Here is a 27,926-nt window from a genome sequence, read left to right as displayed (position 1 = left end):
TATTGAATAAATTTTTAACATAAGATTTTATAATTTTACGGATACTTGTTAGATTATATCAATTGATTTAACCAAAACACTCCTAGGTATTTAGAGATGATGGATGTTCTACAGTAATACAAGATTATTGACACTGGCCCACAAAGAAATTTTAAAAACTCCCCCCTGAAAGCTAAACATCTCCCTACCAGTTTTTCTTTTTGCCTGCTACCCCAACCCAATTATTCCAAATTTCTACCTTGAAAACTTCTCTAGCTGTGTATGAGTAGGGTTACTTTGCCTCTAACCTTCCAGTTTCCTGTTACCCTTGTCATACCACAGTGGACACCTGTTGCCCTCTAACAACCATTTTGAGAGTGAAAAAAAATACTCCTTAACTGTCAGAAGTTAGATAATTTTTCAGTAGGAAAGACTAGTTTGACTTAATGTTCATTAAAGTGTAAATTTTGCTATACCTTGTTGTAAATAATACTGACTTTAATTATACCCAGTATACATTACATATTTAGCATATTTGAAATCATAACATCTACTGTAAATTAGTTTCTGTTTATTATAATTACTGGAAGTAGAAAATCAGTTTAGTAAATTGACTTAAATCTATTGCCTAAGTTAGCAAAATGAATGAACTATAGTCCATTGAAAATATAATAGCTTGATGCTTTGAAAAATCAGTATCCTGTGACATATTTATGACTTGTGTGTGATCATTGTATATGCTTTCAGGTAATACTTACATGAGTCACTTATGTTAACTTTCTGATTAAAAAAATGTCTATGATACAGATACAGTCAGCTCTATTGACTGGGTAATGCTGGCATGTGGTGGGAGAGGAATAGGTTATAAATAACTTTAAATCATGTTTCAAACAAAATGGCAGCAATGTTTAGATTATCCAGGGGCAATTAACCATGGTTACAATAGGGATCTAGATTTAGGGGTGTAGTAATTATTCAGCTACTCCACACACATAGCTGTTGTATGCTGCCTAATTATAAGCTCAGGAGGGTGATGTGATGATAACTACCTAGGATTCCCATTTCAATTTCTCCATCCCAGTAGCCAATCATGTATATATTGGCATGTTTTATCAGGAAGTAGGATATTAAGGATATTAAAGAAGAAACTTCTTATAGCCTAGCTATTTAAAAAAATTTTTTTCTTTACATTTATTTATTTTTGAGAAACAGAGTGAGACAGAGCGTGAGCAGGGGAGGGGCAAAGAGAGAGAGAGAGGGAGACACAGAATCTGAAGCAGCTCCAGGCTTTGAGCAAGCGGTCAGCACAGAGCCTGATGTGGGGCTCGAACCCACGATCTGTGAGATCATGACCTGAGCCAAAGTCGGACGCTCAACTGACTGAGCCACCCAGGAGCCCTAGCCTAGCTATTTTAATAAGTTAAAAAGATATGGTTTAAATACCAATACTACTTTAGAGTTATAGGATATTTAAAAGTTTATTAAGTGCTTTCAAATACGTTTATTTTGAACTGTTTGACCTTCCACCAGAAGTAAACTTTCAAAGGTTTGCTAAATAGCTTAACAGTGAATAGTTTTGCTTCCAAAGAAATGAAAACATTTTATATTTCAGTAATTACCAACAAGGAAAAACCATTTATATTTCATATGTCAGTGTCTATTCAAATGCAGTGGAACCCTTGAATTAACACTTCGTCTTTTTTCCAGTTGCTAGAACCCGTCTGTCACCAGCTCTTTGAATTCTATCGCAGTGGAGAAGAGCAGTTGCTTCGATTTACACTGCAATTTCTTCCAGAATTGATTTGGTGCTACCTTGCAGTCTCAGCCAGCAGAAATGTGCACAGCAGTGGATGTATCGAAGCTCTTCTTCTAGGGGTTTACAATTTGGTTTGTATTTAATGTAGTTAACAAGTGTTTGCCAAAAGCAGATCTATAACTTTTATAGCAAACGTGAATACATAATAGCAACTACTTTTCATTTTAGTGAAGCTAGTATTTGTTTTTCATACATCAAATGACTCCTATCTCATTCTCCTAAAAATAACTTTATTGAGGTTGAAGGCTATACAGGCATACGTATAACTATGTAAATATATTTTTTGGAATTGATTGAAGACTGAAAATCAGACCATTTCAGTTCTTTTATAGAGATATCTCAAAATATCAGTGTTGAATTTTTAAAAAAAAAAATTTTTTTAACGTTTATTTATTTTTGAGACAGAGAGACAGAGCATGAACGGGGGAGGGGCAGAGAGAGAGGGAGACACAGAATCGGAAGCAGGCTCCAGGCTCTGGGCCATCAGCCCAGAGCCTGACGTGGGGCTCAAACTCACGGACCGCGAGATCGTGACCTGAGCTGAAGTCGGACGCTTACCCGACTGAGCCACCCAGGCGCCCCGAATTTTTTTAAACTTAAAATCTATTGTCTATAAATTGTCTGTTAGTGACCTTCACAAAAAGCTTGGGAAAAAAGATCTAGTCTAATATGTGCCACTAATAATTTCATAAAATCTGGACTATCGCCAGAGTTCAAACCATTGATTTAACATATAGTTTTCATTACTCCTTGTTTATTAATCAATATGATATTCTACATATTTAAGATTTGTACTTTCTTAAAAAGAAATTTAAGGGCCTTTTCTTGACATATTTCATAACTATGTTAATGGATTTAGAAAATGTGACTTTTTACATGAGAAAAATCAGTGATTATTAAGACACTACATATCTCTATTTCAGCTTTCCTTAAAACTGTGTTCCTTATATCTTTCTTGTACCTTGTATCTTTCTTTACTTATATCTTACTTGTATCTTAAAAAGGAAGGTTAACTCCTGTTGTTTATAAATAATTGATCATTGATTGTCTTAGTTTATGATTTTAGTCAACTTTAAAATTCCTTTCCTCTCAGATCTTTTTTTTTTTTTAGACTAACAGCTTAAAGTTAGCTCTTAAACTTATGTGTAAAAAATAAATATTTTAAGTTTTTTTTCACTTTTATAGGAAATAGTTGACAAACAGGGACATAGCAAAGTATTGAGTTTTACGATTCCGTCTTTATCCAAACCATCTGTATATCATGAAGTAAGTAATATTTTATCAAAGTAAATTTTTTAGTTCTAAGATTTGAAGGTGTTATAAATTAGGGTCTGGTTATTGAGGCAAAAAAAAAAAAAAAAGATTGATTTATTAGTACCTTAAAAAGTGTAAAACACCACACAAAGTATTTACTATACCCAAAGTAAAATGAGAACTCAGTATCATAAAGCTTTAAAATCTGATTACAAGAAAGCTATAAAAAATAATCATTTTGAAGTATTTTCTCTTCTGATCAATAAAACTAGTCTAATATTTTTGTGTGTGGCAGTTGTGTATTTCTGGGGTAGAATTTTTTAATTAAGTTTTTATTTTAATTCACCAGTGGTGAGGTAGACTTTTTGAAAGTAAATTATTTTATTTCCGTTTGTGGTTTGTATTTTAATTATTTGTGAAATATTTGAGCAGAAAATTTAGTATGCAGTTGGAATATTTTTAAGACTTATGATGTTCGTGGCCATCATTCTTAGTGGCGCATATATTCTTAATATCACATTTTCAACAGAATGGCTTTTTTTTCTTTATTCAAATGTCTCTTCTTTAGCCTTCCAGCATTGGGTCCATGGCTCTGACTGAGAGTGCGCTATCCCAGCATGGTTTGTCGAAAGTTGTGTACAGTGGACCTCACCCCCAAAGGGAGATGCTGACAGCACAGAATAGGTATACTGTGGAGACATAACCTGCTATTCTAATCTACCACACTGGTTTTTAAAAAATTATTTCAGTAGATTTATAGGTAATCATTAATGAGTTGTATGTAACAGGTTTTTTTTTTTTGTTGTTGTTGTTGTTTTAAATATTGGGTCATTTTATACAAGGGGAAAACATGCTTTCCTAATTTGTTATTTTGTACTTGGATTCGGATGTCATCTGGAACACTGAAATTTTGAGATCATTTTCAGATGACTGTTACTTGGGAAGTCTTTTTTCTTTTTAGTTTTGTATTGTTACTGGTATAATTATATTGTATAAGTCTGTTCTGTAATATAGTATTTTTCCCCAATGCCTGCTAAATTATGATTGACTTCTTGGAATTCTAAAGATTTATAAATATTCTTTTGGTTTATCTTTAGGTTTGAAGTATTGACATTCCTTTTGTTGTGTTACAATGCTGCCTTAACCTATATGCCCAGTGTTTCTCTTCAATCATTGTGTCAGATTTGTTCAAGGTAAATAAAAATTCAAATGTTTTTAATATTCAAATATATGAATCTAGGATTGCTAGTTTGTTACATATCTAACTTATTTTTGTTTTGTTTAATCATTTGCTTAAAACATTCGAGAAGTTAATATGAAGCTTAGCCTAGTCAACACATAGAAAGCTCCCTATAAATGAAGTTCCAAAAAACATAACGAAGAGGGTAAAGCTGAATATCATTTCAATGGAATATTTAATCAGGTATTATTCTATATAATTAAAAGGATGCAACTTTTATGACCTTTTGATTTTTGACAGGTGGCTGGTTTCTGTTTTGTTTGTTACTTTGTTTTTATTAATTTTATTGTGCTCTGATTTGGTATCAAGAAATAAGTAAGAGATACTAGTTTTTAAACTCTCCTTGTTAAAAAAAAAAAATAGTTGAGCCAAGAGGTTGCTTAAATAAATTATGACAGTCCTTAGGTAGACTATACAAACATTTAAAAATTCCTATTTAAAGGTATTTAATGACAGTATATAGGGTATCATTCCAGCATTGACTGAATATGACCAGAATATTAATAATACATATGTCTAATTGGTAGAATTATGGTTTGTTTTCATCTTTTCTGTGTGATTTTTTTTTTTTTTGTCATTCTTCAAATTTTCTATGATGAACATATTACCTTTTTAAAAAAGAAAACAAAAGAGAAAACAGAGAAAATGCCTTTGGAAATTCAAGTAATAAGGGAAAATATGGACTTAAGAAACTTGTAGAATAATTTAGATTTGGGGAACTTATTTAGAAGATATAACTTTGGGGGGCACCTGGGTGGCTCAGTCAGTTAAGTGTCTGACTTTGGCTCAAGTCATGATCTCACAGTTTGTGAGTTTGAGCCCCGCATCAGGCTCTGTGCTGACAGCCCGGAGCCTGGAGCCTGTTTCAGATTCTGTGTCTCCTTCTCTCTCTGCCCCTCCCCTACTTGTGCTCTGTTTCTCTCTGTCTATCAAAAATAAATAAATGTATAAAAAAAATTTTTTTTTAATAAAAAAAAGAAGACATAACTTTGGAAAGTTAGTAAGAGGGAGGGTATATAGAGCAATACTTAAAAATCAAAACAAAACAAAACAAAAAAACCCAAAAAAGCATAAATTGATACTGAATAGGATAGGAAATAGGGATAGGACCAGAATAGGATAGGACCAGAGGGAGAAAGGAAGTAACAAGGCATGGAACTTATTAGAGAAGATAGAGAAGTGGAGAATCTTTCAGATAATTCCTGAATTGGAATTTGGTTATGTTTCCCAGACCTTAGAAGATGGCACCAATGTGCCGTCCCTCCCATTTACTGAGGCTTTCTAATGTTTCTTATTTTAAATCCTTTAAAGAGAGAGGTATATAGAGTTTTGAGTTTCACAGATCTGTAAAATTTCAAAAAGTTAGAGTGGGTGGGATATCTGTATACCATTGCCAACTTTTTATTTTGCCAAGTCATTTCTTATGAATTTCTACCATTCTAATAATGTTTTGTTAACATTATTTAACAAAAAGGAGACGATTTGACATCAAAGAAGTGGGGAGAGTGGAAGTGAGGGACAACAATTTATAAATTAAACATAGGATGTTTAGCTTTTCTTGTTTCTCATTTCACTATGATCCAGTGAAAACTTTGTAATGGACTAAAATGAATGTGAGGACCAGGCCTTCAGAAACATTTATTTAAGGGGTAACTTGATGTAGTAACTTTTACCTGTAGAACTTAAAACACACTATAAAGCCCAAGTATACTCTAAAGCAGTGTCTTAGATGGTAGGACCCAGGAATAATGTTCTAATACATTTGAAGCTCTAATATTCAAATACAGACAGATAATACAACCTCCTAAGTAAGAATGACTATTGATGTTTTCTTGAAACCACTGATGGAAATGTCAGGAAAGAACATATATCACTGGTTTCTGTCCTGTGTGACTCCTATGGACTGCCCTATAATATAATTACTTTAACATTTTTGATAGAAAATTGCTAAGATACCAATTTTAACTAACCAGGGAACTGTGTAATCCTTCAAAAGCACAAATAATATCTGGTTTTAAAAACAAGGAGAAATACAGATTAAAAACTAGCTGTAGGATTTTGGCCAAGATTTTAGTAGAGACACATTAGATTAATTCTATGCCACCAAAGAAAAATTGAAAAAAGGAAATCTTTGTACGAATGTTCACCAGCTGGAAGAGAATGAGGGAGGAAGGAGATCTAAGTAATTCAAAAGACTTAAGCTATTTAAGTAATGCTAACTCTTAAGCCACAGAAGATATATAAGAGGAACTCTATCAAATTTGTCATACATGTCTTTTTTAGTTTGCTTTTGTTTTTTTAGATTCCCTATTCCTGTGTTCTCAATGGTTTAAAATCTAGTTATTAATTTCTCTTAACTCCTGACTTCCTGAATCGTTTATCAAATATTCTGATTAAGATATTTTGTACATTTTTAAGACTAATAGAAAAGAATTAGAAAACACTTGTATCCGATCAAGCAAAGCCTAGTCCATGTCTATGGAAAGAAAATTGATTACAGCACTGTGATGGCAAGTAAGTTATAAATGGTTATGATAGTGAAAGAACAGGAGCTTCCTGATGATATTGGTCCTAGTATCACACTACGGCTAATCCAGCCCTTTTGGCCACGTGGCAGTTGTTTTAGATTGCTACTCAGTTTGTTTGTTGATGATAACTATGCCAAAATGATTGCGTTATCTAGGAGGAAGGATACAACCAGAAAAATTTCATGGAACATTTGAGTTAGATTCAGTGACAAATGTATCCCATTCTTTCCTTAACCTTCTGATTGTAATGAATTATGGAAGTAATTAAAACAATCTTGGTTGCTTCCCACCCTCCACCCATACATACATATCCCTTCTAGGGGCACCACTGGTTGAGTGTCAAACTCTTGATTTTGGCTCAGGTAATGATCCTAGGGTCGTGGGATCAAGCCCTTGCTGGATTCCAAGCTCAGTGTGGCGCCTGCTTGAGTTTCTCTCTCTCTCTCTCTCTCTCTCTCTCTCTGTCTCCTTTAGCCCCTCTCTCTCACTCGTGCTTTCTCTCTAAAAAAAAAAAACAAAACATAGTAATAATAATTAAAAAAAAAAAAGAAAATTTGCAAATCCATTCTACTCAGCAAAAATGTTTGGTTGCTATAAGCTTTGCTTTCCTGGTTCAGACTTAAGGCCAACTTGATAGCCTGTATTTTCCTCCTGTGCAGTGTGTATGGACTACTTGAAGAAGAGACCTGAAAAGAGGCAAGAACTAGACTGAATGAGTTTTAGTCAAATTTTTATTTTCACTAATACTAAACATTATATATGGCCCTCCTAAAAGGACTATAACCACCAATACTGCAAATGAGTTTTGTTAGTATATACCCAAATCCTCCAAATTGTGGGAAATAAGTTTCTTTTTTTACTGTTGACATCTCTTATAATATAAGGCTGTTTAACAGATGGCTTATCTTGCTTTTGGTGTGGAATATAAATATTAAAGATGAAACTGTACTAAGCTAGTAAGTTAAATTATTTCTCATTGTCTAAGGGACTCTTAATTTTGTTCACATGGTGAATCACCTGGCTGACTGACTTGGATATGTACTGCTATGGATTCTTGATCAGTGTATTTGTTCTTGTGTATCTGTAGTAAAACCCTGCCCCTCTCCGCACTTCTACGTCAGCTTTCCTGACCACCTAAACAGATTTCTTCTTGTTTTTTGTTAGGGATACCCTTAGTGCAATTAAGCCATTCTGTGGATTAATTCTCCTGACTGATAAAATTATATGTGTATATCCTATATTACATACAACAAACCACTTAATATATGTTTTTACATATATCACTTAACATGTGTATGCCACTTTGTCATCATCCAATAAATGACAGCTATTATATATTGTACACTAATGCTGAACACACATGCTTACTGTGGATGCATAGCGTCTTTTTTTTTCCTTGCCTGTTTGCTATTACTGACATTTAGAGAGCATGTCTTATACTAAATCATGCCTTGTTGAAAGAACCTACAGTTGACTTTTCATTGCTTCTTATTTGTGAACCTTTTTTTTAACTTATCTAAATCTTCTCCATCCTTTACATCCCAATTAAAATACATCTCCTCCAACTTGAGAACAATTTTCATATGTGCTGGTCTCTTGAGGAAAGTGATACAAGATTTAGACTTTATTAAGCTCCTAATTTCAAAAAGCAGAAACATGAGGACAGAAAAGTGCTCATTACTGGATAGGCAGTTCTTATTTCCCTTTTTCTGTTTGCCTGGCCTTTTCATCTCCCCTCTCCTCACTTGAAAAGCAGAGCAGAAAAGGAACAGGATTTGAAATTAGTTTGTTTTATTTTATAGTCTATACTTTTACCCAGATGGATAGGAAGTAGAACTGGACCAAATTTAGTAGAACTGGACCACATTTTAAATATTTCTCAAATTAAAAGTTAGAAAAACATTTTTTCCCTTTTTCTACCTAGATTTTACTTACTGGTCTGATGATCTGGCAGTAGCTAATCTATGTTCTTTTCTCCTTTAGGTTCTGGTATATTCATGAATCAATACTCTCTGCAGTTAGCCTTATTGTAATTGTGCCTTCTAATTATTTTGTGGTAACTCAATATATATTGACAACACTCTCAAAAGTTTACTTTTGGCTAGGAATGAGACAGCCCAACAGAGAATGAGAATCATGGCAAGAGTTTTCCTCACTTAAAAAATGATACTTAGAACTTCTCCCAGAGATGTATTTACAAAATATGCCTCCCCAAAGTATTTTTGTTTTAATGTGGTTTATGACTTAGGGAGATACCTATATGTGACCAAAGAGTAAATTTAATACAGAAATAGGAGTAATATCACCCAGCTGCTCTTTTGTAGGGCTGGGTGCCTATGTTTTGAATTTGAAAATTCAGAGAAACTTCAGGATACTTCTTTGATGAAAAGAAGAGTCAGGCATTCATGTGGCATTGATCATTTTTATTTTGTTCTGCATTTTATTTAAATTCAATGAGGGATCTCTGAGAAAAGAATATCCTTAAATAGGGAGGTCTGAGACCTGAAAAGTAAGTCAGAGAATTCTTGATTATTAAAAGGAATGACGAAAAGAAGGTAAAGAGATGCTCTTTATCAGTTAATGATGCAGGTGGATAGGATTAGATGATTTTGGGTCTTGGCTCAAATGTCACTTCCTTGGAGAGGACTTCCATGACCATTGTTCTTTTTTTTTTTTTTTTAATTTAAATTTTTTAATTTACATACACATTAATTAGCATATAGTGCAACAATGATTTCAGGAGTAGATTCCTTAATGCCCCTTACCCATTTAGCCCATCCCCCCTCCCACAACCCCTCCAGCAACCCTCTGTTTGTTCTCTATATTTAAGAGTCTCTTATGTTTTGTCCCCCTGCCTGTTTTTATATTATTTCTGCTTCCCTTGTCTTAGGTTCATCTGTTTTGTCTCTTAAAGTCCTAATATGAGTGAAGTCATATGATATTTGTCTTTCTCTGACTGACTAATTTCGCTTAGCATAATACCCTCCAGTTCCATCCATGTAGTTGCAAATGTCAAGATTTCATTCTTTTTGATTGTCGAATGATACTCCATCGTATATATATACCACATCTTCTTTATCCATTCATCCATCGATGGACATTTGGGCTCTTTCCGTACTTTGGTTATTGTTGATAGTGCTGCTATAAACATTGGGGTACATGTGTCCCTTCAAAACAGCATCCCTGTGTTCCTTGGATCAATACCTAGTAGTGCAATTGCTGGGTTGTAGGGTAGTTCTATTTTTAGTTTTTTGAGGAACCTCAATACTGTTTTCCAGAGTGGCTGCACCAGCTTGTGTTCCCACCAGCAATGCAAAAGAGATCCTCTTTCTCCGCATCCTCGCCAACATCTGTTGTTGTCTGAGTTGTTAATGTTAGCCATCCTGACTTGTGTGAGGTGGTATCTCATTGCAGTTTTGATTTGTATTTCCCTGATGATGAGTGATGTTGTTGGCTATCTGGATGTCTTCTTTGGAGAAGTGTCTATTCATGTCTTTTGCTCATTTCTTCACAGAATTATTTGTTTTTTGGGTGTTGAGTTTAATACGTTCTTTATAGATTTTGGATACTAACCCTTTATCTGATGTGTCATTTGCAAATATCTTCTCCCATTCCATCGGTTGTCTTTTAGTTTTGCTGATTGTTTCCTTAGCTGTGCAGAAGCTTTTTATTTTGATGAGGTCCCAATAGTTCATTTTTGCTTTTGTTTCCGTTGCCTCCGGATACGTGTTGAGTAAGAAGTTGCTGTGGCCAAGATCAGAGGTTTTTGCCTGCTTTCTCCTCGGATTTTGATGGCTTCCTGTCTTACATTTAGGACTTTCATCCATTTTGAGTTTATTTTTGTGTATGGTGTAAGAAAAGTGGTCTAGGTTCATTCTTCTGCATGTCACCGTCCAGTTTTCCCAGCACCACTTGCTGAAGAGACTGTCTTTATTCCATTGGATATTCTTTCCTGCTTGGCCAAAAATGAGTTGGCCATACGTTTGTGGGCCCATTTTTGGGTTCTCTATTCTGTTCCATTAATCTGAGTGTCTGTTTTTGTGCCAGTACCATACTGTCTTGATGATTACAGCTTTGTGGTACAGCTTGAAGCCCGGGATTGTGATGCCTCCTGCTTTGGTTTTCTTTTTCAAGATAGCTTTGGCTATTCGGGGTCTTTTCTGGTTCCATACAAATTTTAGGATTATTTGTTCTAACTCTGTGAAGAATGCTGTGTTATTTTGATAGGGATTGCATTGAATATGTAGATTGCTTTGGGTAGTATCGACATTTTAACAATATTGTTCTTCCTATCCAGGAGCATGGAATCTTTTTCCATTTTTTAGTGTGCTTTTCAATTTCTTTCATAAGCTTTCTATAGTTTTCAGTGTATAGATTTTTCACCTCTTTGGTTAGATTTATTCCTAGGTATTTTATGGTTTTTGGTGCAACTGTTAATTCGGATCGATTCCTTGATTTCTCTTTCTGTCGCTTCATTGTTGGCGTATAGGAATGCAACCGATTTCTGTGCATTGATTTTATATCCTGCAACTTTGCTGAATTCATGAATCAGTTCTAGCAGTTTTTTGGTGGCATCTTTTGGGTTTTCCATATAGAGTATCATGTCATCTGCGAAGAGTGAAAATTTGACTTCCTCCTGGCCGATTTGGATGCCTTTTATTTCTTTGTGTTGTGTGACTGCAGAGGTTAAGACTTCCAATACTATGTTGAATAACAGTGGTGAGAGTGGACATCCCTATCTTTTTCCCGACCTTAGGGGGAAAGCTCTCAGTTTTCCCCCATTGAGGATGATATTAGCATTGGGTCGCTCATATATGGCTTTTATGATCTTGAGGTATGCTCCTTTTATCCCTACTTTCTTGAGAATTTTTGTCAAGAAACGTTGCTGTATTTTGTCAAATGCTTTCTCTTCATCTGTTGAGAGGATCATATGGTTCTTGTCCTTTCTTTTATTGACGTGATGAATCACATTGATTGTTTTGTGGATATTGAACCAGCCCTGCATCCCAGGTATAAATCCCACTTGGTTGTGGTGAATAATTGTTTTAATGTATCGTTGGATCTGGTTGGCTAATATCTTGTTGAGGATTGTTGCATCCATGTTCATCAGGGAAATTGGTCTATAGTTCTCCTTTTTAGTGGGGTCTCTGTCTGGTTTTGGAATCCATGACCATTGTTCTCAAATAGCACCTTCCTTACTGAGTTTATGTTCTTTTAGCACTTATAACACTGTAACCACCTTGTTTGTTCATTTGATACATAGTCTGTCAACTGCTGGAACTTCATGAGCTCAAGAACTTTGTTTTGTTCACTGCTGTCAGAGTTTAGAGAAGTGCCTGGCATACAGTAGAATGTAATAACAATTTGTTGAATGAATGAAAAATAGATGACCTCTTCCACTTCCAATTTATGATCCATTAAGTATAACTATGATTAAGTAAAATAATTCATTTTTTAAAAAATCTTACATTGATAAATGCAAAATTCCTGCAGTTAATTCCTACAAATGGGTAAAGTTTTAGTAGTTATGAGAAACTAACTGCTGTGGTCTGAGTGTTTGTATCCCCCCCCCCCCCCAGAATTCACATGTTGAAATCTTAACACCTAAGATGATGGTATTAGGATGGTATTAGGAGGTGCTGTCATAGCCAAGAGATGCCAGAGTTCCCTCTTCCTTCTGCCATTGAGGATACAATGAAAAGTCTACAACCCTCAAGAGGGGGCTACCCAGTTTGTTGTACTGTGTTGTAGCAGCCTGAATGGACCAAGACTAATCCTTTGCATTTCTAAATAAAGGTTGTAGTTCATCCTTTAACATATGATTGTTTACTGCTGTATGGGTAGCTGATACAGAAAATCAGAGAACCTGGAATCCTATTTCCCTTGTGAATCTTACTTATGTGTTGGTGTTTGAGAGAATTGTCTCTCTAGTTCTTACCTCAAGTAAATTTAAAAGTTGATGGGGTGCCTGGGTGGCTCAGTCGGTTAAGCGTCGACTTCAGCTCAGGTCACGATCTCATGGCCTGTGAGTTCGAGCCCCGCGTCGGGCTCTGGGCTGATGGCTCAGAGCCTGGAGCCTGCTTCCAATTCTGTGTCTCCTTCTCTCTCTGCCCCTCCCACGTTCATGCTCTGTCTCTCTCTGTCTCAAAAATAAATAAACGTTAAAAAAAAAAAAGTTGTTTGACCATTCTAGATCTATGGCAAAGTTGTTTTTTAAAAAAATTGTGTGTAAACAGCAATAACTTCTTTTTCTGTCTATATCTTCTATCCTGAATTCTACTTCCTGATTCTAAACCTATATATCCAATCCTGTAGCCATCTCTATCAAGATGTCTTATAGGGGCAGCTGTGTGGCTTAGTTGGTCAAGTGTCTGACTTTGGCTCAGCTCATGATCTCATGGTTCATAAGTTCAAGACCCACATCAGGCTCTCTGCTGTCAGCACAGAGCCTGCTTCAGATCCTTTGTCCTCCCCTCCCTCTGCCCACCCTCCCCCCTACCAATAACTAAACATTTAAAAAAAGATGCCTTACCTTGTAAAAGTTAGAACTCTTTTTACTGCAACTAATTAATAATCTATATAAAACTAGATTATGCTAAAGGGAAAATTTTTTGGCTCTTTGTTCCTGGGAAGTTCAGGGATGGAACTGACCTCAAGATCCACTAGATCCAGAGGCTCAAATGTTAATCTGGATATTCTCTACCATCTCTCTCTCATCTCATCTTCTTCATCTGTTAGCTTTGTATTTTCTTTGTGTAAGGCTTCTAGGTTGTAAGAACAGTGACCACAAGCAGCTGAAAGCTTACATTGTCTACCTTTAATGAACTCAGAAGAAAGAACCTCTCTCCCAGTTTTACTGTGAAAAACAAGGCAGCGAAAAGGCTTTGATGTTGTAAGCCTGAAGCTTCACAAACCCCTCTGGGGTCACCTTTGGTAGTTTTATTGGAAGAGTACTATATCAGTTTAAATATTGGTTTGGCTGTTGTAACAAAGATGAATAATGGTAACTTAAATAGATATTTATTTTTCTTTCACATAAAAGTCCAAGCTGGTAGATGGTCTGGGGGTAGATTGGTTATGTTTCTAAGGTGTTCAGACTCCTTCTTTCTTGAGATTCTGCCATTCCCTAGGATGTTACTCTTCTCTGTATGGTGATGGATCACTATTATTACATGTGCCTTGTATCCTGCAAGCATGGAGAAAAAGAGTGAAAGGCAACTACTTTTTAAGGGTACAACCTAGAAGTTGCACTACATTGGTTAGCAGATCATTGGCCAGAACTTGTCACATGGTCACACCTAGATGCTAGGAAGACTCGGAAATGTGATCTCTAGCAGGTGGCTATTGTTCTAGTTAAAATTGGTTGGGGAGAGTGGAGGAGAGCATACCTTATGTCATTAAAGGGAAGAAGTAAAAATAGATGTTAGGGTGTTGACCTCTTGTCACAGGTAATTTTGTTATTTTATTTATACCACAATCACATGGTTATACTTGATGATATAGAAGAAGACTAGTTCCTAAAAGTAAGAGGGTTAGAGGTGCTATTAATGGAAAACATTAGTGTCAGGGGGAGAGTTCATGGCAGACAAAAGTGACATCTGTACCATATACCTACGAATCAACATATCTGATACTTAGCATCTTCCAAAACAGTATCTCTTATTTGTCCAAGTTCGTTTAATAACACTACCATCCAGCCAGCTATCCAAACTAAATGTGGGAAAATTACACACTCTTCTTGTTTCTTCAGTCTTACCCCATGATTATACTTCCTAAGTGGGACTCCAATCCCACCCTTTCACCTTCTCCCCACATTACTTCTTTACCTCAAGCCACCTTCATCTCACTCATGGGCTATTTTGACACTCTCCTCTCCAGAGGAACACTATTATCAAGACTAATCTGATCATGTCACTCTCTCGCTTCAAACAGCAAAACAAAAACCTTCAGTTGCTTTCAATTGCCTGCATGATAAAGCCTGGCAGGTTATAAGATACTCCATGATCTGACCCCTAGTTTGCATCTCTGTTACTTTTCTAGTGTCTTTCTATTCTCAATCTCATTGGTGTTGTGCTGTTTAATCCTTCTGTATTTTTGCCAATTGCTGTATTTTCACCAGGAAAATGCCACTTTTTCTTCAAGGCTCATTCTGGGAAGCCTTCTCTGACCCTCTGCTTCTTCCACTAGAGTTTACCACTCTCTCCTTTTGCCACCTTTATAACTTATTCATTGCAGATATTTGTTTACTACACAGTCTCCATGATGAGATGGTAAATCCCTGAGGGAACTACGTCTTTCATCTACATTCCTAGTGTCTGACACAATGTAAATCTTTAAAATTATTTACTGAATGAAGAAATGCATTAATTGAAAAAACCCTATCTTTTGTGTATTGATTCTCTATTAGTTACTACTATCCCTATCATAAAGGTATATAAAGTGTAAGGAAAAAAATTTTTTCTGAGCTTGCTTCTTTAGATAGTAAGAGGAATTTCTATTCTAGTTTGGATATAAGTCTTTATGATATCAAACAAAATTTGAATTGGTTTTATTTCAAATACAGTTAATTTTTTTCAGTTTTTATTTTAGTCATCTCAGGCTGCTTTAATAAAGTACCATATGCTAGGTGGCTTAAACAATAGATATTTATTTCTCACACTTCTGGCTAAGAAATCTAAGGACAGGGTACCAGCAGATTTGATTTGTGGTAAAGGCCCTCTTTCTGGCTTATAGGAAACCACCTTTTCACTGTATCTTTCCATGTCAGAGAGTGGATTCTGGCCCCCTTCCTCTTTTTAATAAGGGCACTAATCCCATCAAGGAGTGTTCCCATCCTCATGACCTCATCTAAACCTAGTTATTCGCAAGGGTCCCCAAATGCCATTATATTGGGGAATTGGGGCTTCAATATATGAACTTGGGAGAGAACATAAATATTCAGTCCATAAGTATCCCTGTTCCTTTTTTACTCTTGGTTCTAAAGAGTTCTAAGATCCTTCTCAGTATTAAATGAATTTTTATTTTTACTTTAAAGTTACTTTGAATTGAAAAAAAATAAAGTTACATTGAATTAATGATATTCTCAAGGGTATATTTTTGAAATGGTCTGTGATATACTTTAGCATGTTTAAATGAAGGCTCAGATTCACTGAGTGGAGGAAATATTAAGTCCTAGGTAGTAATTGCATGTGGGAAGGGGTAAATAATGACAATCTATTACTAGTACTATCATAAGTGAAGTTTTATTATATCAACCACAACATGTTATGAGAAAACAGCTATTTTCTAATTTTATTAAAAATAGGAACTTACTTTTGTTTGTTTTAAAAGCAGTGTGTGTTGATCATAGAAAATTTAGAAAATACATATAAAGAAGAAAATAAATCTAGAATCTCAAGGCCCAGAGACAACTCTAACTTTGTGTATGATCTTCGGGCAGTAACACACACATCATTCACCTATTTGTTTATTCCAAACATGTGTTATGTACAGTTTTTACCCCTGCCATTTAAATAAGCTTTCAAGTGCGCGCTTCGGCAGCACATATACTAAAATTGGAACGATACAGAGAAGATTAGCATGGCCCCTGCGCAAGGATGACACGCAAATTCGTGAAGCGTTCCATATTTAAAAAAAAATAAATAAATAAATAAAAATAAATAAATAAGCTTTCAAAACGTCATGTTTAATTGTTTCATAGTATTCTCTGAATGATTTATATGATTTGTTCTCTGTGTTGGACCTTTAGGTGACTTCCTATTCACTATAGTAAATACACGTACTCCTTAAATATTCTTCATTATAATAAATACTTTAAATTTTAGCTTTGTTCATGGTAGTTTCTTTACAAAAATTAGTAAAATCTGTTGGTCTTTAGGATTCTACCTTTGATGTTATGTTTAAACTTATAAAGAATATGTAACTACTTGCTTCTGTTTTATTTCTCTTACGGTTTTTTAACATTAAAATTTTCAATCTACCTGAAATTTATTATAGTGTATTATATGGGACTTGAGTCTAATTTTAGAGTATTTTCTTGGAGCCTGCAGTTTGTGTCAAGAACTTTGTCAGGAATAGAAGATCATACCATAGATCTATTTATGATAAATAATACCAAATTTCATGTAGTAGGTTTTATGGTAACTAAAAATCATCAATTATTGGATTGATTGAAATTAGTGAAATAACTATGTAATAACGTACCTCTAGCTTTATATATTTTTTCCCCTCAGTTTCACTTACCTAAGAAAATGTTCTAGACAAATGTTCTGTTTGGATAGATTCTTTGTTTCATACCTATTAGGTTTGTTATGAGAGCATATCTAGTACATTGTTTCCTTATAAATGTTAAAAAAAATAAACTACCTAAATTTTTACCAATTTGACAAATATATTTATTTTGTTTTTTCTAGAATCTGTGTTTGTGGCTATCCCCGACAACATGTAAGAAAATACAAAGGAATAAGTAGCAGGATACCAGTTTCTTCAGGGTTCATGGTACAAATGTTAACAGGAATTTATTTTGCTTTGTAAGTTCATTTCATATACAAAGTAAATCTTTGATCTCTCTGGAAAATCATAGTCTGTTGTGTTATTGCTTTTGTTATTTTATAGTTATTATATTAGAATCTCATTGGATAAACAATCAGCATATTTTTGTGAAAGAATATGAATCAAGATCTTGATAATAGTTTTATTATTTAAAACATATCTCTTAATGTTCTGAAGAATTTGTAACCAACTAAAACACTTCATCTTTCTTTAACTCAAGGACAGAATGAAAATTAGCAACACCCACATATACTCACAGTTTTTTCATTACTCTTTTTTTTTTTTTGCTGTAATTTCCAAATAGATTTTTTTTTCCCAATGAAGATCTTTTTCCATTTCCAGAAATTTTAAATCTTGAAAAACACTTAGCGCTTCTTTGATCATAAATAGTTTATTATTAATTTACTATTAATTTCTAATATTGATGCTCAGTCTTACTTAGTGCCTTAGATACTGGTATTTGTCTTTGAACCCTATCTTCTACTATATATATTTTACTATACTTTACATTATATTCATTCAATACTTTAATTTGTCTTAGTAGATTATAAGCTTCTTGACTGAAGGCAGAATTTGTGATCTTTGGGCTAAATATGGCCTGCTGCCTGTTTCCTTATTATTAAAACACATTTACATCTGTTTGTTTACATATTGCCTATGGCTGCTTTTGAGCTACAGTGACAGAGTTGAGTAGTTGCAATAGAGATTGTATGGCCCACAAGCCTAAAATATTTATTATGTAGCCCTTTAAGAAAAAGTTTATCAACCCCTGCGTTAGACCATTCATATTGTCCCACAGCTCGTGGATGCTCTATTTTATTTTCTCTCTTTATTGCTTTGTGTTTCAGATTTAGTAATTCCTATTGACCTATCTTCACATTCATTGATTTTTTTCTTGGTGATGTTGAGTCTATTAATGAGCCCACTGAAGGGGTTCTTCATTTCTGTTACTATTTTATTTCTAGTCTTTTCATTTGACTTTTTCTTATGGTTTCCATCTCTCTGCTTAAATCACCATCTGTTCACACATGTTTTCCGTGTAACTATTTATCATAGTTATTTTAATTTCCCTGATAACTACAGAATCTGAATCATCTTTGAATTTGTCTCTATTGTTTTTTGTCTCTTGACAGTGGGTTGTTTTCTTCTTGCTTTTTGTGTGCCTTGTAATATTTGATTCATTATCATTTTGTTCATGGATAGAACAATAGTGACTGAGGTAAATATTGTTTATGTCTAGAAATGGGCATGCCTCTTCTAGGCTTCTAGTGGAGTTATTATAGGCAGGAATGAGCTGAGGTTGGATTTTGTTGTTGCTATGGTTACCTTCATGGCACCACCTACCTCAGATTCCTCTCATGGTCCCTGGCAGTTAGGGTGTGAGCTGGATTGCTGGAGGGTTTTTCTCAATGTTCTTGCTCCATCCTCAGCTTTTAGTTTTTCCTTTGTGTGTGTCTGTACCTCGCAGACGATCTTTCTTCATGTCTTGTTCCTCCTTCAGCAATAGAGTACGGTTGCTTGTTTCTAAATGTGTACTAGTCTAGGTGGGGGGTTTGGAGGAAGTGGTGTTCTCTGTTGCCTGGTCCAGCCTCAGTTATAAGCAGGCCCTGTGTCCCTCTATCTGGGATTCAGGAAAGGAGGGTAGCTCTTCAGTGGTCCTGTCCCTCCTCCAGTGGTAAGAGACCCTAGTGGTCTCAACATAGGACAATTTCCTGATCCTTTCCCACATGTAGTTTTTCTTTTTCTTTCTCTCACTGCCACAGTCAATCTTCACCTCTGCCCTTGGGGTGAAAGGGTTTGATACTCTTTCCCCAGAGGCTTTAAAACTTTGGTTTCACTTGAGAAAAACGTTGGCTGGGTCTTCATGCCTTTCTTGCTCAGGTGGCTCCTCTTTTCCTCTAGGCCCGAACTACCAGAGCAACTTCCTCTGGTCCCTTGCCTTGCCCCCAGTTTTTCTTATGAGTGCCTAGAGGAGGTTTGTGGTAAAGAGCTTGTGAGTGGTTATGAGCTCCCCTTGTATCTGCTCCTAGAGATTCTATACTCTAGTGCTGGCCCATACTTGGCTTTTAGCAATTTGTTTAAAAAGTTTAGCTCAAGTCTTCTAACCTGCTTGCATTGTGGCCTGTCTATCTTCAGAGGTATCTGTCTGCCCTTAGGTTTTAGGCTACTTGGCTGCCCTGTGACTTTAGCTCCTTGTTGGATTCATGGAAAGCTAGGATTTTCTAGATTATCTGACTTTATCTTGTTTTTAGGGTGGATAACAATGCTGTTTCTACTTTTTAGGCCTCACTTGCACCCTTGATACAATTCATACTTCTTTATTTTTGTTGGCAGATGACCAAATCATTATTTCTGTGTCCATTGTTATCATGTATCTAATTTTTAGAGTTTGGCCATATCTTTGAAAATGAATATGCATAACATACGCTCTTCCCCCCCCCCCCCAGTATCTACCTGATATTTGCAGCATATATCATATACACTTCTAAATGACTGTAAAAATGCAAAGAAGTAATTACTTAAGATACTGCAAGCCACAGTAGTTGTAGATTCTCACTAAAATCTGTGGGAGTTACAGAGTAATTTGACCATAAAGTGTTCTGAACATTATTCTATGATATATAATTTATTATGCTCTGACTTGTTTTGAAAGTGTAAAATGCTTTGAGATTGCCTCTTTTTTTTTTTTTTTTTTTATATCTGGCTATAAATAGACATGTTCTTTAGAGAAGAAATATAGATCTATAAAATTTTCTTTGCTATTAATAGCATTTTCGGATAAAATTGAAAGGAATTCAGAGATATAAAAATAAGTTTTCCAGGAGGGTGGCATGCTAAGCAGTGTGCTAATGTGATCTATTATTTTACTCAGCAAACATTTTCTCATTGTATTTTGTTCAAATATACAGAATCAATTAAAAATAATTAATACTTTCTTCATTTAATTTTATAGTTATAATGGAGAATGGGATCTAGCTCAAAAAGCATTGGATGATATTATATACAGAGCTCAGCTAGAATTATATCCAGAGCCATTGTTGGTAGGTGCCTCACTTGTTTATGTAAATTTTGTAATTTAAGATTTCTCATTTTAGAACTATAAATTGAGAAGTAGCCATTCATAGTGCATTGATGCCATTAAACTCAGTGATTCATGCTGTTATACTAGACAAATTTTATGCTTGAAAAGGTGTATATAATGGAATTTGAGAATTTCATTAAGCTAACTTCTGAGATATTTAATAGTCTTTTAAACTTACAAGAATGTTCTCCTTAACATGCTAGAGCTGCACTTATGAATTAGCATTAAGCATTTAGAAATATAATTTCAATATTTTGGAATTTTAAATTTCATCACTTACATATTATTTTTAACCACAGTTTCCGGGGTGCCTGGGTGGCTCAGTCAGTTAAGCATCCGACTTTGACTCAGGTCATGATCTCACGGTTTGTGGGTTTGAGCCCTGTGTTGGGCTCTGTGCTCATAGCTAACAGCCTGGAGCCTGCTTCGGATTCTGTGTCTTCCTCTCTCTCTGTTCCTCCCTTGCTTGCACTCTGTCTCTTTCTCTTTCAAATATAAATAAACATTAAAAAACAAAAAACCGATAGTTTCCTTCTGAGCTCTTACTCCTTATCCTAGAAGATTTACATATCATTTTAGGAAATACATTGGAGAAAGTATGATTTTATAAAACCTGTTAAAATTTGGCATTTTATTTGATGTAAGGGTATAATACGTCTGTTAATACCAATCTGAAACTGTATTTTTTCCTTAGGTTGCTAATGCCATAAAGGCTTCATTGCCTCATGGTGCCATGAAGTCTAGTAAGGAGGGTACAAGGTGTATTCAAGTTGAAATCACACCAACTTCCTCTAGAATATCAAGAAATGCAGTAACCAGCATGTCAATAAGAGGTCATAGGTGGAAAAGACATGGTAAGAAATAAAAAAGTCTTCAAATTAGAGGATTGTTGATTCTATCACATTTTTGTCTGTATTTATAGGGCTGTAACTTCTAACTTTAGTAAATAATATCATAGTGGCATGGATGAAAGCTGTTGGATCAACTCCTAAATCATTATCCACAAGTGATAAGCAGTAAGGAATACAGCTCCTTATGTTACATATATGAATGAAAATTTATTTAAACATTGTATTTGTTTTTAAATTCATTTCAATAGAGTAGGAGAGTAGGAAAATGCATGTTAAAATTATTCACACATGGGTTTCTGTTCAAAACTATTGGCAAATATTCCTAAATGTTTCTTATTTCTCAACTCTTTGGCAAGTAAACTTGCATATTGAAACAGAACAAGTAATAGGGACTTTGACATTTTCTTTTGTACTTCCTGGCAAAGAATGCCATCTTATTGATACAACGCTGGGCATTTCTATTTACTGGAAGTTAATTTTCTTACAAGATTTTTTGTTTTAATATTTCTCCTTGATTTCTTCATTTTACTACTTAAAAATTCTACTAGAAGTTTATTTTATTTACCGTGGCCTTCTTAATGCTTTCTCACTTCTCCCCCTTTTCTCAAGATTTATTATTTTTAATTTAATTTCTTATTCTTTTGGTAACTCCCCCCCTACCTACAAGTTACTGTAGTGGCAAGAATCAGTGTAAGATTACTATCACCTCTCTCAGAAGGTAATCATAGGACCAGAAGCAAAAAGCCACTTCTGTGCCCCAAGCAAACATATATATTACTGTTTTCTTTTTCCTGTAAACTGTGATGAAAATGGTAGCTCCTATATTTGGTTCCAGTTGTTTTTATGGTCTCTGCAGAGAAATGCAAAAGTGAGAAGAATATTATTCATGGTGAAATAGAAAGTTCGTAATAAGAACATTGTTCCTACTTAGGAAATCTAGGAGATAATGTGTCAAAAGGGAATGGTGATGGAAAATTCCAGCTTACCCAATGATCATTTTTGTTTTTTTAAAGTATTGTGACAGTTGTTGAAATTTCTTTAGAAAGGCATAAAAGAGGTGATAATGTTTGCCATTAACAAGGCAAATTTTGTTACAATTTAAACATACAGAGTCTAAACATACTTCAGTTTCTTCAGTGAAAATTATGCTACTGAATGGGACTAGATTACAGGTAAAAAGTTGTTTAATTAGTATGATGGCACCCTAGACTTCAGATTTCTGTTTTGGCATTAATAGGTGAAAATAGGCTTACAGGCAACGAACCAGATCATGTGGGTCACTGTGGCCATAATCGCTCCCAAACTACTGTAGGAAATGCAAAGAATGAGTTTTAATTCCTTTTCCACATTCCCTTCTTGCTTGTTAGGTGACTGTATGGGGAATTAGAAAAGAGTATATAAGTTCTGCTATTAAAAATATGAAATATTGAAGTTCAATTGTATCTATGCATGTGTGTGTGAGAAAGAGGTATATGTATATTTCCATGCATGCATTTAATAGAACAAGATGTGCACCCTGCAGTAAAATAAAAGCAATTTTCTAGAAATATTTTATAGGAATAAATTACCAAAATAAGAGATAAGACTACCTGAATATGCTGTATCTATTTGATTCTTACTATCTTCCAGATTCCATTTGGCTACTGTTTGAGGAGTTGGTCCTGTGTCTTAATGCGATAGCCTTGTTAAAATAATCTCTTTTATCAGCTACCCCTTATGCTCATTCAACCCTCAAAACTCTAACACTTAGATAACTCCCACTTATGTTGACAAAAAACATCACAGATGAGGATTTAGAAGAGAATGAACTATTAAAAAAGCAAGTCAGGTTTACGGAGGCAATATAGAATATGGCTTATCTTGTTTACCACTCTTCTGTAGTTGTGAATTCTCTTTTTCCAGTGACTAAAATACTCCTACTTTAAGATACTTATTTATCTGTACAGGTAGGTTGCATTCTCCCTTTTAAGGGTAGTCTTGGCTTTCCTTCCCCGAGCGCTGTTTTTCATTGTTAATCCCATCCTGTTGAATTAAAAACTACTGTTTTCCATCTTTGTGATCCTGATTCCTACTTGAACACCTTATTGTTTTGGGCTTTCTAGCCCACTGGCTTCTTGTGGGGAAGATAGGTAACTGTGCTTTGGTTGTTAAATATATAGGCAATTTTTAAGTTATAAATGGATTTTTTATATATTATATAAATTTTAACAAAATTTACTTTTACATTAATTTTTGCAGAAACAATGTTAAAGGGTTTGTAGACTTCAGGGTGAACCACAAAAGGCTTTCATCCCATAATGTTTCTGAAGCATAGTGCTATAGGATGTAGGTTTAGTTTATGACTCTGTGAGAGCACATTTAGAGCTTCTTTATTTTATGAAACTGTTTCCTGTTCCACATGTATCCTTACCACTCCCTTACCACACCAACCCTCGCAGGAGGAGGGATTTCATATCAGACCCCAAACTGTATCACACAGTAGGAACATGGAATATGCAACTTTAAAACAGTGATGATGAGGGCTGGGGATAGAGAAGGGACAAGACACATGAACTTAAGACATATTTCTTTTTTTTTCCTTGTCTCTTTCTTTGTTATTGTTAGTGCCAGGAAAGAAGAAAGCAGTTGGCCCTTTTTTCTTTCCGTGGGTCTCTTCCCTTTTTCTTTTCTGTTTTCTTATATATATGTCTTTTTCAAAAATTGAGATATAATTGACTAGTAATACTATGTTAATTTCTGGTGTACAACATAATGATTTAATATATGTGTATATTGCAAGATGACCACCACTCTAGACTCTACCAAGTCTAGTTACTATCCATTGCTACACATAATTACACGTTTTTTTTCTTGTGATAAGAACTTTTAAGATCTAGCAACTTTCAAATATATGATACAGTATTATTAACTATAGTCACCATTCTATACCTTACATCCCCAGGACTTACTTATTTTATAACTGGAGGTTTATACCTGGTGACTGTTTTCACCCATTTTGCCCACCCCACCCCACCCCTGACCTCTGCCTCTGGCAACCATCAATCTGGTCTCTGTATCTATGAGTTTGGTGTGTTTGTTTGTGTTCCACATACAAATGAGGTCATATGGTGTTTGTCTTACTCTGGTTTATTTTACTTAGCATAATGCCCTCAAGGTCCATCCACATTGTTGCAAATGACAAAATTTCCTTCTTTTTTATGGTTGGATAATATTTTGTTGTATACATAGCACATTTTCTTCATCCATCCATTGATGGACATTTTTTCTCCTTTTTCCAACCTATCTGGGGAGAAGAGGGAGAGGAGTAAATGAGGTTCTCCTATGGAAGCAGCCAAGCAGAATTTCTTTTTTTGTTTGCTTATTTTCTTTCCATCTCTTGTTATTAAAGAATATAGATAATTAAGTCATATATTAGTATGTTTGCATATCTGGGTCACCAATGCATATGCATATGCAAACAAATGCATTAAATTAGAACAATTAATCACATATATTCTTTTCTCTTATTGTAACGGAAAAAAACTATCTTTACAGCAAATGCTAACTGATATTTTAGTGATTTTAAAGTTAATTTGGAACAGTTTTAATTTCTTACATTAATTTTTTTTTTTTTCTGAGCTCTTCTAGAATGTATTGCAGATCTGCCATTCTTTTCTTTAAGTTAAGAATGATCCAAAGCTTATGTTTTAATGGAAAGTATTCTTTTGGAAGGTAAAAAATTAATAGTTTTAACATTTCCACACATTTCAGAATTTATATTCTTATTACTATTGAAAAACAATCCAAATTTCTAGGATTATATTTTGATCAGTTTTATTTGCTTGGCCCTTTATTTATATAATAATAACAATAGACTTTATTTTTTAGAGCAGTTTTAGGTTCACAGCAAAATTGAATGGAAAGTGCAACGTCCATGTACCCTGTGACTCCTGCCACGTCCCCCTCCCCCCCATGTATGTCCTCCTCCACTATCAACATCCTATGGCAGAGAGGTACATTTGTAAGGCCCTGTAATTTTACTTTTGACCAGACAGTGTATCCTCATATCAACTAAATAGGGTGACTTTTAAGGAAAGTTTGGTTTCTACAGACTTATTAACTTAGACATGTTTGACGATTAGCACATTTGCCTAATTTCCCCCCACTTCTCACTTGATTATTTTACTATTGTACTGATATGGCTTAACTTAATGTTGTGTTTTTAAACTTTTTAAAAGTTGTGTATACATTTCTGAGAAAAGTTTAATGACTTTGTAATTCCATGCCAATACATATGTTTAGAAAGTAAAATTACAATGTAGAACTGCTGCTTTTGACTTTTAAGGGTCATCATTTCAGAATTAATAGTTTTATTTATATATTATTAATTCTTTTGAGTATATTGTGTTTTACTTAGTGTATATTTTTTAAACCTAGATTTTCAGATGACCTACAGATTGAAGGCTATTTAGAAGTTATAATTTGAAAGTAAAATGCAACTAGGAAAGGATAATAATAATCACTTAAAAAGGATTAAGGTAAGGGAAGAAAGAGTAGATTATAACCAAAGCAAGAATCAAAATGAAAACTCCAATTAAAAAGAAGATAAAACAGTGAAAAAGATTATTGAAAATTTTAAATTAATAATAAAAATGCAATTCTATTACATATATATTTCCTTTAAAAAATAAACATAAGTAGCTAAAAAGAAAACAGAAAATATCTCTTTACAATTGTGCTTCAATTCTATAGTAATTCTTAAATGTTACTTCTAAAAGCTTTCTTCATCATCTACCATTTCAGCTATTAATAGACCTTTTTCTTAAATCCCTGAATGATTTTCCACCACTTTAAGGTTCTATTATACAATCTGTACTTATTTATTTCCTTGTACTTTTTCCATTCCCTCTCCTCTTTCAGAACAAATTTAATTGCTGTTTTTTTGTCTGTCTCCCTGCACCCCCCACCCCCACCAACCATTATGACTCATTCTTCTTCCACTTAAAAAAAAATATATCTATACTTGGAAGAAGGTAACCAACTTTTCTCTGTTCTTTTAAAACACTTGTTAAAATATCACTTCTTTGTTCTAGAAAAGTCCCCTAATTAAGTTATGGTTGCAAATAATGAGTGCTTATAATTTTTGCCAACTGGTTATCTAATAAAAAGGCTTATCTAGTGAAATCCCAATTCTTTATTACTGCCCACCATTGTTTCTACTTGTGCATTTATTTGTGAGATAATGAGGCAAGTAAGTGAAAAACATTTGGTATGATTCAAAGCATTACATAAAAGCCGATTGTTAACTCATTAAGGACTATTTAATTTGTTTCATTAGCTACACCATAATTGTATTCTTGATAAGTTTTTATTAGCTAGCTTGCTATTCGCATGGTCCTATATTTGAGCTTTCCCATAAAATGATGTTTTTTGAAACTTATAGTTTGGATTTTCTCAATTTGAGATAAACATTTAGTGTGAGTAAGTATCAGACACAAAAGTATACATGTGTTATATAATAGTAACAACCAACTTAATGATTTTTTTTTTTTTTTTTGGTAATTTTTGCAGCCCTGAAGTATAGTATCCTAATCTGACATTTATATTACTGTTACAGTCTGGACTTTTTAGAAGGTTGTTTTAATACCTATTGTCTCACTTAATCCCAAATTAACATGAAAATAGAATAGATTGAATTTGTATTTCTCATTTATTTGTTGTTACAACTGTTTGCCCAGGTAGGTATCAATAATAAGAACAGTATTTATAAATTAGGTCCTTTTATAACATTGTATTTCATGACTTTGATTTAGTCAACAATACAAAGTTTTAAGTAGTGAAAAAGAACTAAAAAAAAGAACTACATATATATTTAAGTCTTCAACTTAATAATACAAAATAAGTACACTGAGGATTTTAGGGTACTTAATAAATTATATGAAATGTTTAAGTGAAAAATAAAATAAAATACAGTTTACATAGATTAAGTCTAAAAAAGTGAAGTTTCATGTTATAGCAGTTTGATCACATTTTTAGCATTAAGTTTCTATTTAATGGATATTTAAATAAATTTAAATGATTATAGCAAAATTCAAAGAGATCTGTGATTATACTTTTTAAAAATGATGAAAAGTGTGATTTGTTCTAATTTGTTCTAGTGGTTTAGTACTAACATATTAGATGAGAAAAGAAAAAGAACAATAAAAAGATGCAGTTCATGTTGGAAAATAATTTATTGATATAGAAATTATTATTAATTTGATTATCACTAAATATCTAACTGTTGAACAAGTCTGAATAATTATAAGAAGTGTATTTCAGTTAAATATTTTAGAAAATAATTATTTGTAAATATTTCCAAACATTTAAGGTAGACTCTTCCTATATTATGACATTATGAATGTCATGTCTTTTTTTTTTTTTTAATTTTTTTAAAACGTTTATTTATTTTTGAGACAGAGAGAGACAGAGCATGAACAGGGGAGGGGCAGAGAGAGAGGGAGACACAGAATCTGAAACAGGCTCCAGGCTCTGAGCGGTCAGCACAGAGCCCGATGCGGGGCTCGAACTCACGGACCATGAGATCATGACCTGAGCCGAAGTCGGACGCTTAACCGACCGAGCCACCCAGGCGCCCCATGAATGT

General features: G+C 34.2%; 1 protein-coding gene and 1 non-coding gene across 5 annotated transcripts in view; both read left to right on the top strand.

Moving 5' to 3' along the window:
• Nucleotides 1–27,926, top strand: part of HYCC1 (hyccin PI4KA lipid kinase complex subunit 1) — a 132,417-nt gene that overhangs the window by 63,021 nt on the left and 41,470 nt on the right. For all 4 annotated transcript variants that reach the window (XR_008420660.1, XR_008420661.1, XM_053898425.1 and 1 more), the window contains exons 4-10: nt 1,687–1,866; nt 2,981–3,061; nt 3,618–3,733; nt 4,147–4,242; nt 17,230–17,346; nt 20,322–20,409; nt 21,145–21,304. Coding sequence is in view for 2 of the 4 variants with exons in the window: in XM_053898425.1 (XP_053754400.1) it covers nt 1,687–1,866; nt 2,981–3,061; nt 3,618–3,733; nt 4,147–4,242; nt 17,230–17,346; nt 20,322–20,409; nt 21,145–21,304 (838 nt within the window). In the remaining 2 variants the exon portion in view is untranslated. The remainder of the gene's footprint in view (nt 1–1,686; nt 1,867–2,980; nt 3,062–3,617; nt 3,734–4,146; nt 4,243–17,229; nt 17,347–20,321; nt 20,410–21,144; nt 21,305–27,926) is intronic.
• LOC128775717 (U6 spliceosomal RNA) lies at nt 16,342–16,448 on the top strand. Its single transcript, XR_008420697.1, has one exon. It is a non-coding gene; the product is annotated as a U6 spliceosomal RNA (small nuclear RNA).

This window comes from Panthera pardus, unplaced genomic scaffold (genome assembly GCF_024362965.1).
Source record: "Panthera pardus isolate Hobbes unplaced genomic scaffold, ASM2436296v1 HiC_scaffold_8, whole genome shotgun sequence".
NCBI lineage: Eukaryota > Metazoa > Chordata > Mammalia > Carnivora > Felidae > Panthera > Panthera pardus.
Note: the sequence above shows the minus strand (reverse complement) of the source record. Positions and strands in the feature narration are given on the sequence as shown.